At 51.9% G+C, this 11983-nt stretch overlaps 1 protein-coding gene across 1 annotated transcript; it reads right to left on the reverse strand.

Moving 5' to 3' along the window:
• Positions 1-2303: 2303 nt before the first annotated feature.
• On the reverse strand, positions 2304-7814 carry P2RY2 (purinergic receptor P2Y2). Its single transcript, XM_017727116.1, has 2 exons — positions 4368-7814; positions 2304-4251 (listed from the first exon to the last, which is right to left on the reverse strand). Exon 1 carries the CDS (start codon positions 5521-5523, stop codon positions 4411-4413), a length of 1113 nt encoding a protein of 370 aa, XP_017582605.1. The 5' UTR covers positions 5524-7814; the 3' UTR covers positions 2304-4251; positions 4368-4410.
• Positions 7815-11983: the final 4169 nt, after the last annotated feature.

An 11983-nucleotide genomic window follows, 5' to 3' on the forward strand; every position in this document is an offset into this window, starting at 1 on the left:
CAAATATTGGTATTGAAGCTGTGAAAGTCTTCAAATAAACTCCTCACAAAGGTGAGTGATTGGTGTGTTACTTCAAACACCCACTGGTTTGGTTTCTCCCTAAGAAACTGCTGCCTTGGCCCTTCCATATTGGGGAATTTCTGCAATAATATTAATTTGTGGGATTTGGGCATCTCTGCCCCGTGTTTGAACACAACTTTGCTCTGCTGGGTGGCTTTGGGCCTGTCACCTTCCCTCATGCCTTGCTGATGGTGTGAGGGACACTTTCCCAAACCACTTCAGGCTCTGGCATAGGGGAAATTTCTCTGGTGTCTAAAACAAATTTTGAGCTGTTGGGTGAGAATTCCTTTGGCTCATTTTCCTTCAAGTCACAATTTTCCATGAAACTCGTAGGAGCTCGGGGACTTTGTCCCTGTACCAAACCGGCCAACCAGATGAGAAATGACTTGGAGGGGCAGACAGAACTGTTCCTTGGGAAAATCAAGCCCCAAGGCGGAAAACCAGAAGAAAAATGGAGACAGGACTTGGAAAAAGAAGTGGATGCACCAAGTGTTTACAGTAACAACATGGCCCGTTGCCTGCCACTGTCCCATTAAGGGTCTACTTCCTAGAAAGGCATGATCAGGAAGGAAAAGGTCTCCACTTGGATGCTGGGAAGGTCCAGCATCCAGAAGTGTGGATCCCTCCCCGCCATGTGGCGGTTTTGTTTCCTTGGCAGGAAACCATCAGTGCTCTTAACTTTTGCTTCCTGCTCCCTGTGCTGAGGGATATTTAGAAAAAGTGGTTTGTAACCACTTGGCGTGGCTGGCTGGTTTTTTCTGCTTGTTTCTCTGCACAACCTCTGTGCTCCCCATCAGTGGTTGTTTTCCTTCCTTAATTCTCATTCTTTGGTTTGGCTGACTCAGCATTGGAATGAGCTGCAGAGTCATTGCAGTAAAGATTTGGAAATGATGCTGTAAATCCCATAAACTAAACCTATTCACGTGTGAGGCCTTGGTGCCTGGGTATTGACCCCAGAGAGACCCCAAAACCTGGGCTGAAAATCAAGAGGGACTTTTCAGAGGGTGTATCCTGGGATATCTAATTTAGAAGTTCTGAGGCTCACAGCTATTTCTTTGGCTTTATGCTTTTGAGACTTTGTGTTTTGGCAGCTCTAAGGGCTATAAAATTCTTGAAGAGAGTAAGCAAAGCAAAGCTTTCTGCCCCGGTGCAGGGGACCACGAAGGGCTTCTGTCCCACAGCGGGGTGATGAGTGACTGTGGCTGCACCTTAAAGACATTTCTGGGACATCCAGTGTAAACTGATTTGAAATCAGCTATAGGATGAAAGTGAAGGAATTCATAGGACCAGAGAGTCATGGAATCACAGAAGGTTTGGGTTGGAAAGGACCTTCAAGATCACTTCATTCTAACCCCCCTGCCATGGGGAGGAACACCTGGAGCCAGCCCTGTCCAGCCGGGCCTTGAACACTTCCACGGATGCACAGAGCAGTGGGCTTCCATAAAATTATATTTGCAGAGATCATCCATATCCCTTGGAAGTTCCTCTCTGAGCTGCCCAGATTATTCCTGAGCAGACTGCAAGGTGACTTGGCCATAGTTTGGAATAAACACCTCCATGGAGCAGAGTGTGTCCTGAGCCTTGTTTCACTGGCAGAGAAAGGCCCAGCAAAAGCCATGCTGGGGACCAAGATAAATTGCAAACCAAATGAAAAATAAATTGGAACCAAATGTATTTTTTCATGGGGACTGTGGTTAGGCTCAGGAAACCTTCTCCTGGTGTCTGCAGGGGAAGGTGAGGAGCTCTGAGAACAAGAGGTTTCCAACATCTTAGTTTGGTGGCTTCATGAGTGGCTGGGAGAACCAGAGAAGCAAAAAAAAAAAAGCCTATGGAATGGGAGACTAATTATTTCAAGATTTGTTAATCAATTACTTGATGTAACAATTTTCTTCTAGTCTTCAACAGAAGTAGCCTAGGAGAAGCTACCAAGACCATGGAGACACAACCAAAGAGGTTGGCTACTGAATTTGTCATGCTCCAAGGGGTTTTGGTGCCTGTGAAGCCCTGCCATGGCCACAGAGCTGTCTCTGCACCTGGGTTTTGACAGAACTGGTGGCATCAGCCCCATGAAAATCTTGAATCAAGAGTGGAGATTGAATTCACCGAATTAGATGGAGGTCAGGAATCACAGAGGAGGGGACAGCTGTACCTGGAGATTAAAATACATCCACAACATTCAACAACCCAGTTCCTAACCCCAATACCCATCTTTGCACATAGCAGAGGAGACGGCAGAGAAGTGCTCGTAGTAGAAAGAAACTCATTTACTATCACAAATCCGAGGTGTTTGCACGTTACAAAAATAAAAATGTACAGTCACTGTCATAAAATTCACCTATTTTTCCTCTCTAGTATAAGTTAGTGCTTTTACAAATAAAAACAAAAAACCAAGTCTGGAGCTAGATTTCCAGCTGGTACCTCTCCAACCTCTCTGCATCCAGCCAGTGGGATCACTTGGGGATCAGGATCACAGAGGGACACCCCTGATGGCACTGGCAGTGCTGCCCAGGGTGGTGGCTCGAAGCCAGCTCAGAGGAGGTGGCATTTCCAAGCAGGACCTCAGGAGGGAACTTTGGGCAGGTTTTTGTTGAATTATTCAGAGCACGTAACGTGTCCACACTGCTTTTTGGCCAAGTGTGGGAGACCGGGGAAGGCCTGGCCTGCACTGACGTTTGTACCAGTTCAGTGCCCCGGCTGAATTCGTTTCTCCCAGTTATTTGTCTCGCCCCAGTGACTGCGCCATGACCCTCACCATCAAGCCAAGCTCCCTTCACAAGAACAAAGGAATAAAGGTGCTGCCATGGTGCAAGTCCGGTCTTAACCCAATCCTGTCCTAAACATGCTCGAGGGTGGGATGAACCACCCTACAAATGTCCTATTTGTCTTTGCTGATGGTGCCTTTCTTTGCCTCCTGTGGTTGCGACATTGTTGGTTGGAACAAGAGCTCTCCATTGGGCGTGGGACCACAGGAACCTCCCAGTTAACCCTAAATGGTCCCAGTCACCCGTGACTGAACACAACCGGTGACATTGCGACGTGGCTTTGTCTCCACCAAACCACTTCACAAGAAGGAAGGATGGGAGAAACTAAGGAGTGTTCTGAGGTCTTGGTCTAAGCCAACATCAAACGTGTTTGCCTAGTCCTGAAATAGAGCTTTTACAGAATATGACTCGTCCAGTGCTGCAGCCCAAGCAATTTTCGTTTTTGGGGGGAGGAATCAGCATCCTCCTGGCAGGGAGACCATGGACCTGGGGTCTGGGCTCTCCAGCCCAACAGCCACAGAGAGAAACACCAAGAGCACCTTCTGGTGAAATGTTTTGTGGATATTTTTTCCAAATCCAGGATCCCAGAATGGGGTTAAGCTCAGCACCACTTGCAGCTCCTCAACCCAGGGTGTAGCGCTGGCAAATGTTGTCACCTCTGAGGGACAGCAGTGGGGACGTGGCAGAGCTCAGCCAAGGGACACTGGTCTTTGCTGCTGGGCTGGAAACATGAGTCACCAGGAAGGGGGTTCAAAACAAGACATGAAGAGCTCACCTTAAATTTTAATGAGCTGGAGATGATTATTAAAGCCAGCAGCTGGAAGCTGTAGGTCCCTAAAAGCTTTTAAAGGGTGACTGTTGCTGTTGGGAAGCACTAATGGGTTTTTTGGAAGATGTTGGCCCCACTGGAGAAACCTACAGGGGACTTGCTTGATGGTACCAGTAAACTCCAGTGGGCTGCTACCAGTGTACTCCGGTGGGATGGAATGTCCATCAGCACCCTGGTTAATGGGAAGCCAGCCCTCGGACAGGAGCTGGGAATCCCATCCCTGCTCTGCCAGCTTGAAGCTGGGAGAGCATTTCTTCAGGGATGCAGAGCTGTGGGAGACCCTTTCCCGCTGTGGGTGATACTTGACATTTTCATCAAGCTGTTCAGCAGAACTGCAGCTGACTCTCCTCATCCACCCAAAGCCTTTCCTGCCTTGACAAGGCACGGACAAACTCCAGCTCCCCCTGTGCCAGGCAATCTGCAGATGGAATTCTTTAGGGGCACCTTTCGCCTACAGCGTTTTCACTTTGGAAGACGATTCAAGGCACTCAGGGCATGATTTTTTTCACAGATTTGGTCACCTCAGCGTTGATCAGAGGGGCCGGCTAGGATGCAGAGCCAGAGATCAGGGTCTGTGTGTGCAACCACAGCTGCATCTTCCTGAAAAAAATACAACAAAACAAGCAGAGAAGCACGTTTGACACAGACCATGCTGGAGTGGGTGCAAGCCCAGGCACCCCAAACACCCAAAGCCTCAGGCCCCAGAGCATCCTGACCTCCCTTCACACCAGGGATAAACCCTTCTGCTGCAGAGCAGGCCTAGGATTTCAGATCCTTGGAGAGCGTGTCCGTGTCGCTGCTGGTTCCCAGGTGACTGTTGGGCACGATGCCCAGTGCCACCTCGTTCTGAGGCTTCCCTAGCATTTTGTTGCCCGCAAACTTCATAAATCGCTGCCCTGCTAAGAAATACAAAATGGGATCCAAGCAGCTGTTGGTGCTGGCGAGGGGACGAGTCACCTTGTAGGCTAAATTGATGGCATTGAGGGTCTCACAGCTCAGGTCCCAGCTCCGGAAGGAGTAGTACAAGGTACGAGTGACATGGAAGGGAAGAAAACAAACAATGAAGACCACCAAGACGATGATGATCATCTTCACCGACTTCTTTTTGGAGCGGGACAGGCGGGAAATGCCCCGGGTGGGCTGCAGCAGCCGCCGGGCCATCAGGCAGTAGCAGACGATGATGATGAGGAAAGGGATGCAGAAGAGCAGCACCAGCATCACCGAGCTGTAAATGACAAACTGGCCAAAGAGGTCCTTGCTGGACGTGTCGTGGCAGGTGATGGTGTCACCCTTGACGCTGGTGGTGACGAAGAAGAGCACGGGGGACTGGCACACCACGGTCACCGCCCACACCACGACCGACACCCTGCGGGCGTGGCGCACGTGGCCCCACTGCAGCGACTTCAGCGGGAAGCAGATGCCCAGGAATCGATGGATGCTGATGCACAGCAGGAAGAGGATGCTGCAGTAGAGGTTGGTGTAGAACAAGAAGCGGACGATCTTACACAGCCCCACGCTGAAGGGCCAGTTGTCCCCCATGGCGTAATAATACACCAGGAGGGGCAGGGAGACCACGTAGAGCGTGTCGGATATGGCCAGGTTGAACATGTAGGTGGTGGAGGCGTTCCAGGTCTTGATCCTGAAGATGAAGGAGTAGAGGGCCAGCAGGTTGAGAAAGAGCCCCACCACACACACGATGCCATAGGAGACGGGCAGCAGGACGTATTTGAAGTCCTCATCAAATACGCACTTGTAGGGGTTGTCATCTGTGCCACCTGGGTCCAAGGAGCTGTTGGTGACTCTGGTCCAGGCTGGAGGAGTCATGAGGTTCTCCATCACCCTGTGGGGAAAGCAAAGAGGCTGTAAGGACATGGAGACAATGGCTCAAGAGGGCAGCACATCACTGACCACAGACACCGTGCCCTCATGGCGTTGGTGACACAACTGAGCGGTCCCTGGCATAGAGGAATTATGGTTACGCAGATGAAGTGAGTCTTATTTAACCTCGTTTTGCATCTGGGGCACAGAGGAAGAACTGAGCTGCTCTAAAGTCACCAACAAACCCCAGGCCACATGTCAGAGTCCACCTCAGGTGTCCTGCAGCCCAGTTCAATGTCCCAAACCACCCTTCCCACCAGGTTCACACAGAAACTTGGTCTCCTGCATCACAGAACGGCAAAGATGCTCCATTCTGTGTTTAACCAGCCACAAGAAGTGACTCAGCTGAGCACCATTAAGAAATCCTGCTAAATCCCAGGCAGAAAGGATTAGAAAGTGGAATTTCAGCAAGCAGTCCTCATGACTGGCCCCCATTTCAGAAGTCTTCAGCTCCTTCTGGTAGGGCAAACCTCACCACAGCTGGAGGCCCTGTAATCAAACCTAGCCAAAAGGAGTGTGTTCTCCACCACAGGGACTCTGCCTGGGCTGGCTGTTGATGAGGATGAGGGGTCTTTAATGGGTTTAGTGCTGGGCTGATGGTGGCCAGGTCGCAGTCCTGCTCCCTGGCCCTGATCCCTGCTTGTGCAAGGCTGGTTTCTGCATGGGACTGATCAGCTGAGAGGAGAAAAAGGGCCTTGAAAGGGTCTCTGCAGACACACAGAGCCTGGCCTGTCTGTGAGGAGGGACAAGGGCCCTTTTGTGCCCTGGGCCCTGCTGACACTTGATCTCTGAGTGAGTCCATGGGTCAGGAATCAAATTAAAATGCATTTCCTCCCTTCCCGTAAGAGGAGCCGGTTTGATGTCCCTGCTGCTCCCTGCCTTACGGGAAGCATGCGGAAATGGGGGTTCCAGGGACATGAATCCAGCGCAGGAACTCAGGACCGGGAGCTCCTGCACGACAAAAGGTCTGAGGAAAGGCACCCTTGGAATGAGCGTGTGGGATGTACCCTGACCCAAACCTCACCAGGATTTTAGGTGGAAAAAAGCAATCCCAGCCTTCTCAGGTAAAGGGCTCAGCTCTAACCTGGTGCCACCATGCTGAGGGACAGTGTGACCGTGCCCCTTCTTGCAAAACAAGCGCCTGATCCAGAGCTGTGCTGCCCCTGCCTCCAACTCAGATCCTGTAGGGAAGGAGGCCATGACAGTCTCCTCGAAGCTGCCAGCCTGGATGATCTCTCACCAAAGTGAAGCACTTTGGTACTGAAAAGCACCTTGACAACTCATTGCTGAGGGAGAAGGGATGAGTGATGCTTCCAGCCCATCACAAGGGGATAACTCCAGTCCTTGCTCCAGGGGCTGGATCACACAACCTGTCCAGATGTGCACTGACACGATCCCTGATGATGCTTCCCCCATCCTGCTGCTTTCCCCTTGGAGCAGAGCAGGAACAGTGCTGGCTGAGGCTCCGTTCCCTGAGGACAGGGGGTGGAAGCCACACGCACACTCGCACCCCGACTAACCTGCAACATCTGCAAAAACCCCAATATCACTTTGGGAACCACTCTGTGATGAAAATCGGAGCCAGCACTGATCTTGCTCTGTCCTGGCCTCGAGGTTTTGCTTTTCCTGCACTCAGTTCAGCTTTGCCCCCAAGTTCTCAGCGGCATGGATGGAGAGGGTTAACAGAGCTCTGGCAGATGGGAGAACATTTTCCAGCTGCTGTTCTCCGCAGTTTCTTCCTTCCCTGTGAGCTTTGCAGATCTGGGGCCAACCAGAGAGAGGTTGCCCGCAGACCTGGCAGCTGATGAAAAGGGTTGGACAGGCCACCGTGACCGAGGGAAGCCACACAAGATGCCCTAAAAGGCACAGGGAAGGGTTACAGAGTTCCAGAGGCTTCAGCCTGGCATGGGATTTCTCCATCTGCATTCCCTCTCTGCCCTGCAGATAATCCACCACTGATGGGGGGAGATCACCCCAAACTCCAGCCCATCTCCCCACAGGCTCCTGAGACACCAGCAAGAAAACCCAAAAGAGGGTTTGAAACCCATCCCTAAGCCAAGGTGGGGAATCTCCTCCAGCTGCCCAGCGAGGTGCCAAGTTCCTCATCTCCACCTTCAGGACAAGGAACAAACAGTGTTTGCTGGCTGGTTTGAATGGAGCCTTGTCCTTGCTGTCGTGCTCTCCCGTCTTTTCCTTCTGGGAATGCAAAAGCCTTTCTTTTTCCTTTTTTACCCTAGTTTTGCCCAGAATCCCTAGGACAAAACCTGCTGTGTGTGCCGGCCCTGTGGCTGCTGGCCCCAGGGCCAGCCAAGGCATGAGAAGGCACAAGGGCTGGCAGCTGGCACTGCCCTTTGCTCCAATTGTGACACCCTGAGCCCCCGGCAGGGACGAGGGGAGGGCGAAAGCAGCAGCGATCCCTGAGGGTGCCAAGCGGGATAAAGACTTCTGTGATCACCGAAAGCAAACCATGATGCTGTGGTGAGAACCACCTGCACCTGTCTCATCACTTTATCTCCTGGCCTTTTTCCGAGGTCACAGTGGGAAGTTTTTGCTCTGGCATTGGATGCAGGTGACCATGCACAGCTTTTTGTGTGCCCTCCAGCTATCCACATGCAGTTTCCTCCATGATGAACCATGTGCAGGTTGCAATGGCTGGACCATCTCTCTCTCTCTGCAGTGTGGCCTTGGACCTGTTTATCCCATGGGACATGGGAGTTTTTTCCCAGAAAACAGGTACCATCAGTGCCAGTGGATGAAGGCAGCACGGGAGAGGAGCCTGGTGATGAGAGGAGCCTGGGCAGATTAGTGCCCTCAAATAAAGTGCCCACAGGCATGTGCATGTGAAGTCAGCATCCCAAAATGCTCCTGTAACTGTATCTGCCAGGGATATTTAGATCAGCCAATATGGGAAAGGAGGGGGCTGTCACGGGAGAAGGTCACGGGCAGTTGAGGGATGGCCAGCACTCCATAGGGAGACCACAGGATGGGCACTGAATTGCCAAGTAAAGGCCTTGACTCCTGATTCCTGCTCCATTTTTCAGCATTCCCAGTGCCCTCCCAGACGTGTTTCGTGCTCGGCAATTTGCCAGCAGCAGCAAAGTCACTGAAGACAACAAAGCACAACCAAACCACGGCTGCGATGAATACGTTTTCACAGGGGGCTGATGAGGTTTAATTGGCTTCCCAAATAATTAATGTGGATTAATTTACCAGCAGGACTTCACAGAGGCGGCCCCTGGTTCTGCCACAGCTCCCGTTGTTTTATGCTGGGGGCTGAAACCACGATCCACTCACCGCATCTTCTCCCTGACTCCCTTCCAAAGGACACACGGAGAACGTGGGTGTTTTCCCTGCCCGAATTCGGAGGCATTTAGTAGACTCATCAAAATCCTCGCTCGGGATCAGGAGCTACTCGACACTCTGGGAAGCAAACGACCTGGAATCGTTTTTCACTGCTCTGGGACTGTGGTTCAAACCCTCTGTGAGCAAAAGCAAACAGGCGGTGCGTTCGGATGCTCCCGCGCCTGGCCGCTCGGAGCCACGAGACAGGATCCGGCCGAAATCTGAGCCTGCCCAAACTGCCTGGTTTGCATCTGCCCTTTCCCTTTGGATCCTTTCTGCCATGGTGACCTTCAGAGCCTTTCTCCTCCGGGCTGGCCCCAGCCACCAGCGTGGGCTGAGGACATCCCCAGCTGTCCCATCTCCACCATCCCCAGCGCTTCTCTCCAGCAATCCCAAGGCAAGACACCTCCAAGGTTCATTTCCAGGATACCCAAGCAGCTTAAGGGGCTTTATCCATCTCCCTGCCAGGCAACATCCCTCCTTTATCCCTGATGGGTGTGATCTACCCCTTCCTCCATCCCCAAAACAGCCAGAACACCTCATTTAAACCAAAACCTTGCAAAGAATCCGTGCTTCTGTCCCTACAAAAATGCACCTTTGGAGGGCAGCTCCACTCCAGAAATGGAGCCGCCCCACTGAAGCAGCCACATGCCTCAGTTTCCCTTCCTGTTGCTAGGCTGAGAAATAGCAGAGTTCAAGTTGTTTTCTCCATGAAAAATATTTTTCTGGGGGTGTTTTGGTTTCCTAGAGGGTTTGTCAGTAACTTGATCCAAGCTAAAAAGGGGAGAGAGAGTCTGGACAAAAGATATAATGAGTTTAAAAGAACCTTATGACTTTGTTTGGAGGTCAAAATGTTTTGCTTTGAGACAAATGACTTCTGGGAATTTCTGGTTTTCCCCAAGAAACTCCCTGAATTCCTCCCTGAATCAATCCCCCTTCCAGCCTTCACTTCCCAAGGGGTACCAAAACCTCCTGCCTTGCTCCACACCATGGGAAATCAACTGGGATTAACCAAATCTGTGGCTTTCAAGTGAATTAAAAAAGCATTAAAACCATTGGTGACAATGGTAATGAAGGCCACCTTCATTCAGTTGAACCTGACTCAATTCCCAGCATGGCAGGGCTCTGGACATGGATCCTCCTGGAAGCAAACATCAACCCTGGCCAATATTTAATCCCTTCACCAACACTTCCCTTCCTGCTTCAGCAGAGGTGATGCTCCCTGCCTGTTTTTGCCCTGCAGCATCCCATGGGATTGGGGTGGACCTACTTGAGCCCTCAAACCTCGAGTTCTGCTTATGCCATGGGGGAAACAGGGCATTTGAATCCTTTAGGTTTCCTGGAGACAGAAAGGTGGTGTTTCTGTCAGGAGTTTGACTTTGGTTTTGCCCTCCATGACCTTTTGGTGCTCACTGGAGGAAGCAACAGTCAGAGTGGGGGAGAAGTGTGGGACCAGTTTCTGGTCAATTTGGTAACCCTACAAGCTCTGTATCTGGGGGAAAGAACATTTCCAGGGACACCTCCCAGCCTCCTGCCCACATCAAGGGAGTCACCCACCACGAGCACAACCACCCTGGGAAAACCAAAGGCACTCTGGGGGACAGTCAGGGTAACACAATTATCAGGCTCCAGCATGGCACCACCAGCAAACCCCACACGGGGTGGGCTTTGGGGGATAATGTTTTGCTCCACAAGGAACATCCCATGGAGGCAATAGGGCCTTTGCTTTATGGGTGGTTCCCATTCAGTTGTCAGTGGGGGCTGCTCAGCACTGAGGAGGGAGCCCGGCGTGGCCGGCAGCACGCTCCGCTGCCAGAGAACTATTCATGGCTTTGGCTTTGTGTCAACAACCCGAGATAAAAATCGCACTGGGCAGAGACAGGACAAAGTCACTCTGTGCCATGACAGTCAGAAACCCTTCTGGGCCTTTTATAACCCACTAAGCCCTGGGACACAGCCACGCTTCAGGGCTCAGCACTTTTTGGGGTCTCTCCCTTTGCACTGGAGCCCCTTAACCCATCAGCCACCCTTCACTTGAGGGAAACAACAGGAATTTGGTGGTAATGAAAGGGCCCAATTTTGGCAGCAGCAACCATGAGCCAGGGCCACCATCCCCCAGAGCTGGTGGCCCTCCAGAGCCAGGTTTGCTGCTCCTCACCTCGTGCACAGGAAGGCAGTGGGTTGCCAAATGGCTTTTGCAATAAACTGATAAGAAAACTGCGACAGAAAGAGAAATAAGATGTTTTTCCCCTAAAGTTGTTCCTGCATGTCAGCCAGTGCCCATCTCTGGGATGAAGGGTGTTTTGGGGGTTAGGAGCTGCTAGAAGGAGTCAAACGGTTTGAAATCAGAGTATCACCCATTGCAGTGTAAATTAAAACACTCCCAAAGAAATTACACAGGGAGCCCAGCACGCAAAGAGGTGGAAAAACACGCGGAGCAAAGCAGGGAGTCAGTTCCACGGCTTTAACCAGAGGTGTGTACGGGAAATTCCGGATAAACAGCAAGTGAATTCCCCAGGGAAGGGAGAAACTGAGCAGCAAAGATATTATTGTGAATTAATGCATTAAAAATCCAATAATTCAGGCAAAGAGGAGCAAAAGGAGCAGGAAGCTTCCCTGAGTGCCCAGTTTGAACCATTTGTGCCAGCACCAGCCCATGCCAGTGACTCCCTGCTGGCTGCTGGTCCCACTGCCCTCTCTTGGGGCACTTTGGGGCTTTTGGGGCAGTTTTAGTGGCAGTACGGGCAGTCTGTGGGGTGGAGAGGAGGAGAGCAGGAGAGCCGGGGTTCAGCTCTGTCCGTGCACTGCCCCACTCCCTGCTTTGGGTGCTCTGGGACCCTGTGTCACCCGTGTCACCCATGTCACCCGGGCAGCAACAAGTGCCACCACCATGAGTATGTGCGTGTGTGCGCACGGCGGGAGGCGCGTCCCACCCGTGTGTGCATGTCCCCTTCACCCCTGGGCGTGTCGTGTCCCCCCCATCTGCGTGTTCCCCCACCCGTGTCCCCACTGCCACCTATGCACGAGTTTCCCACAGGACTCCGGGTGTCGTCCCCTGTCCCTCCCTGTCGTGGGCAAGACAAGCACCCCCACATCCACCTCTGGTCCCCCC

Source organism: Corvus brachyrhynchos, unplaced genomic scaffold (assembly GCF_000691975.1).
Source record: "Corvus brachyrhynchos isolate BGI_N302 unplaced genomic scaffold, ASM69197v1 scaffold412, whole genome shotgun sequence".
NCBI lineage: Eukaryota > Metazoa > Chordata > Aves > Passeriformes > Corvidae > Corvus > Corvus brachyrhynchos.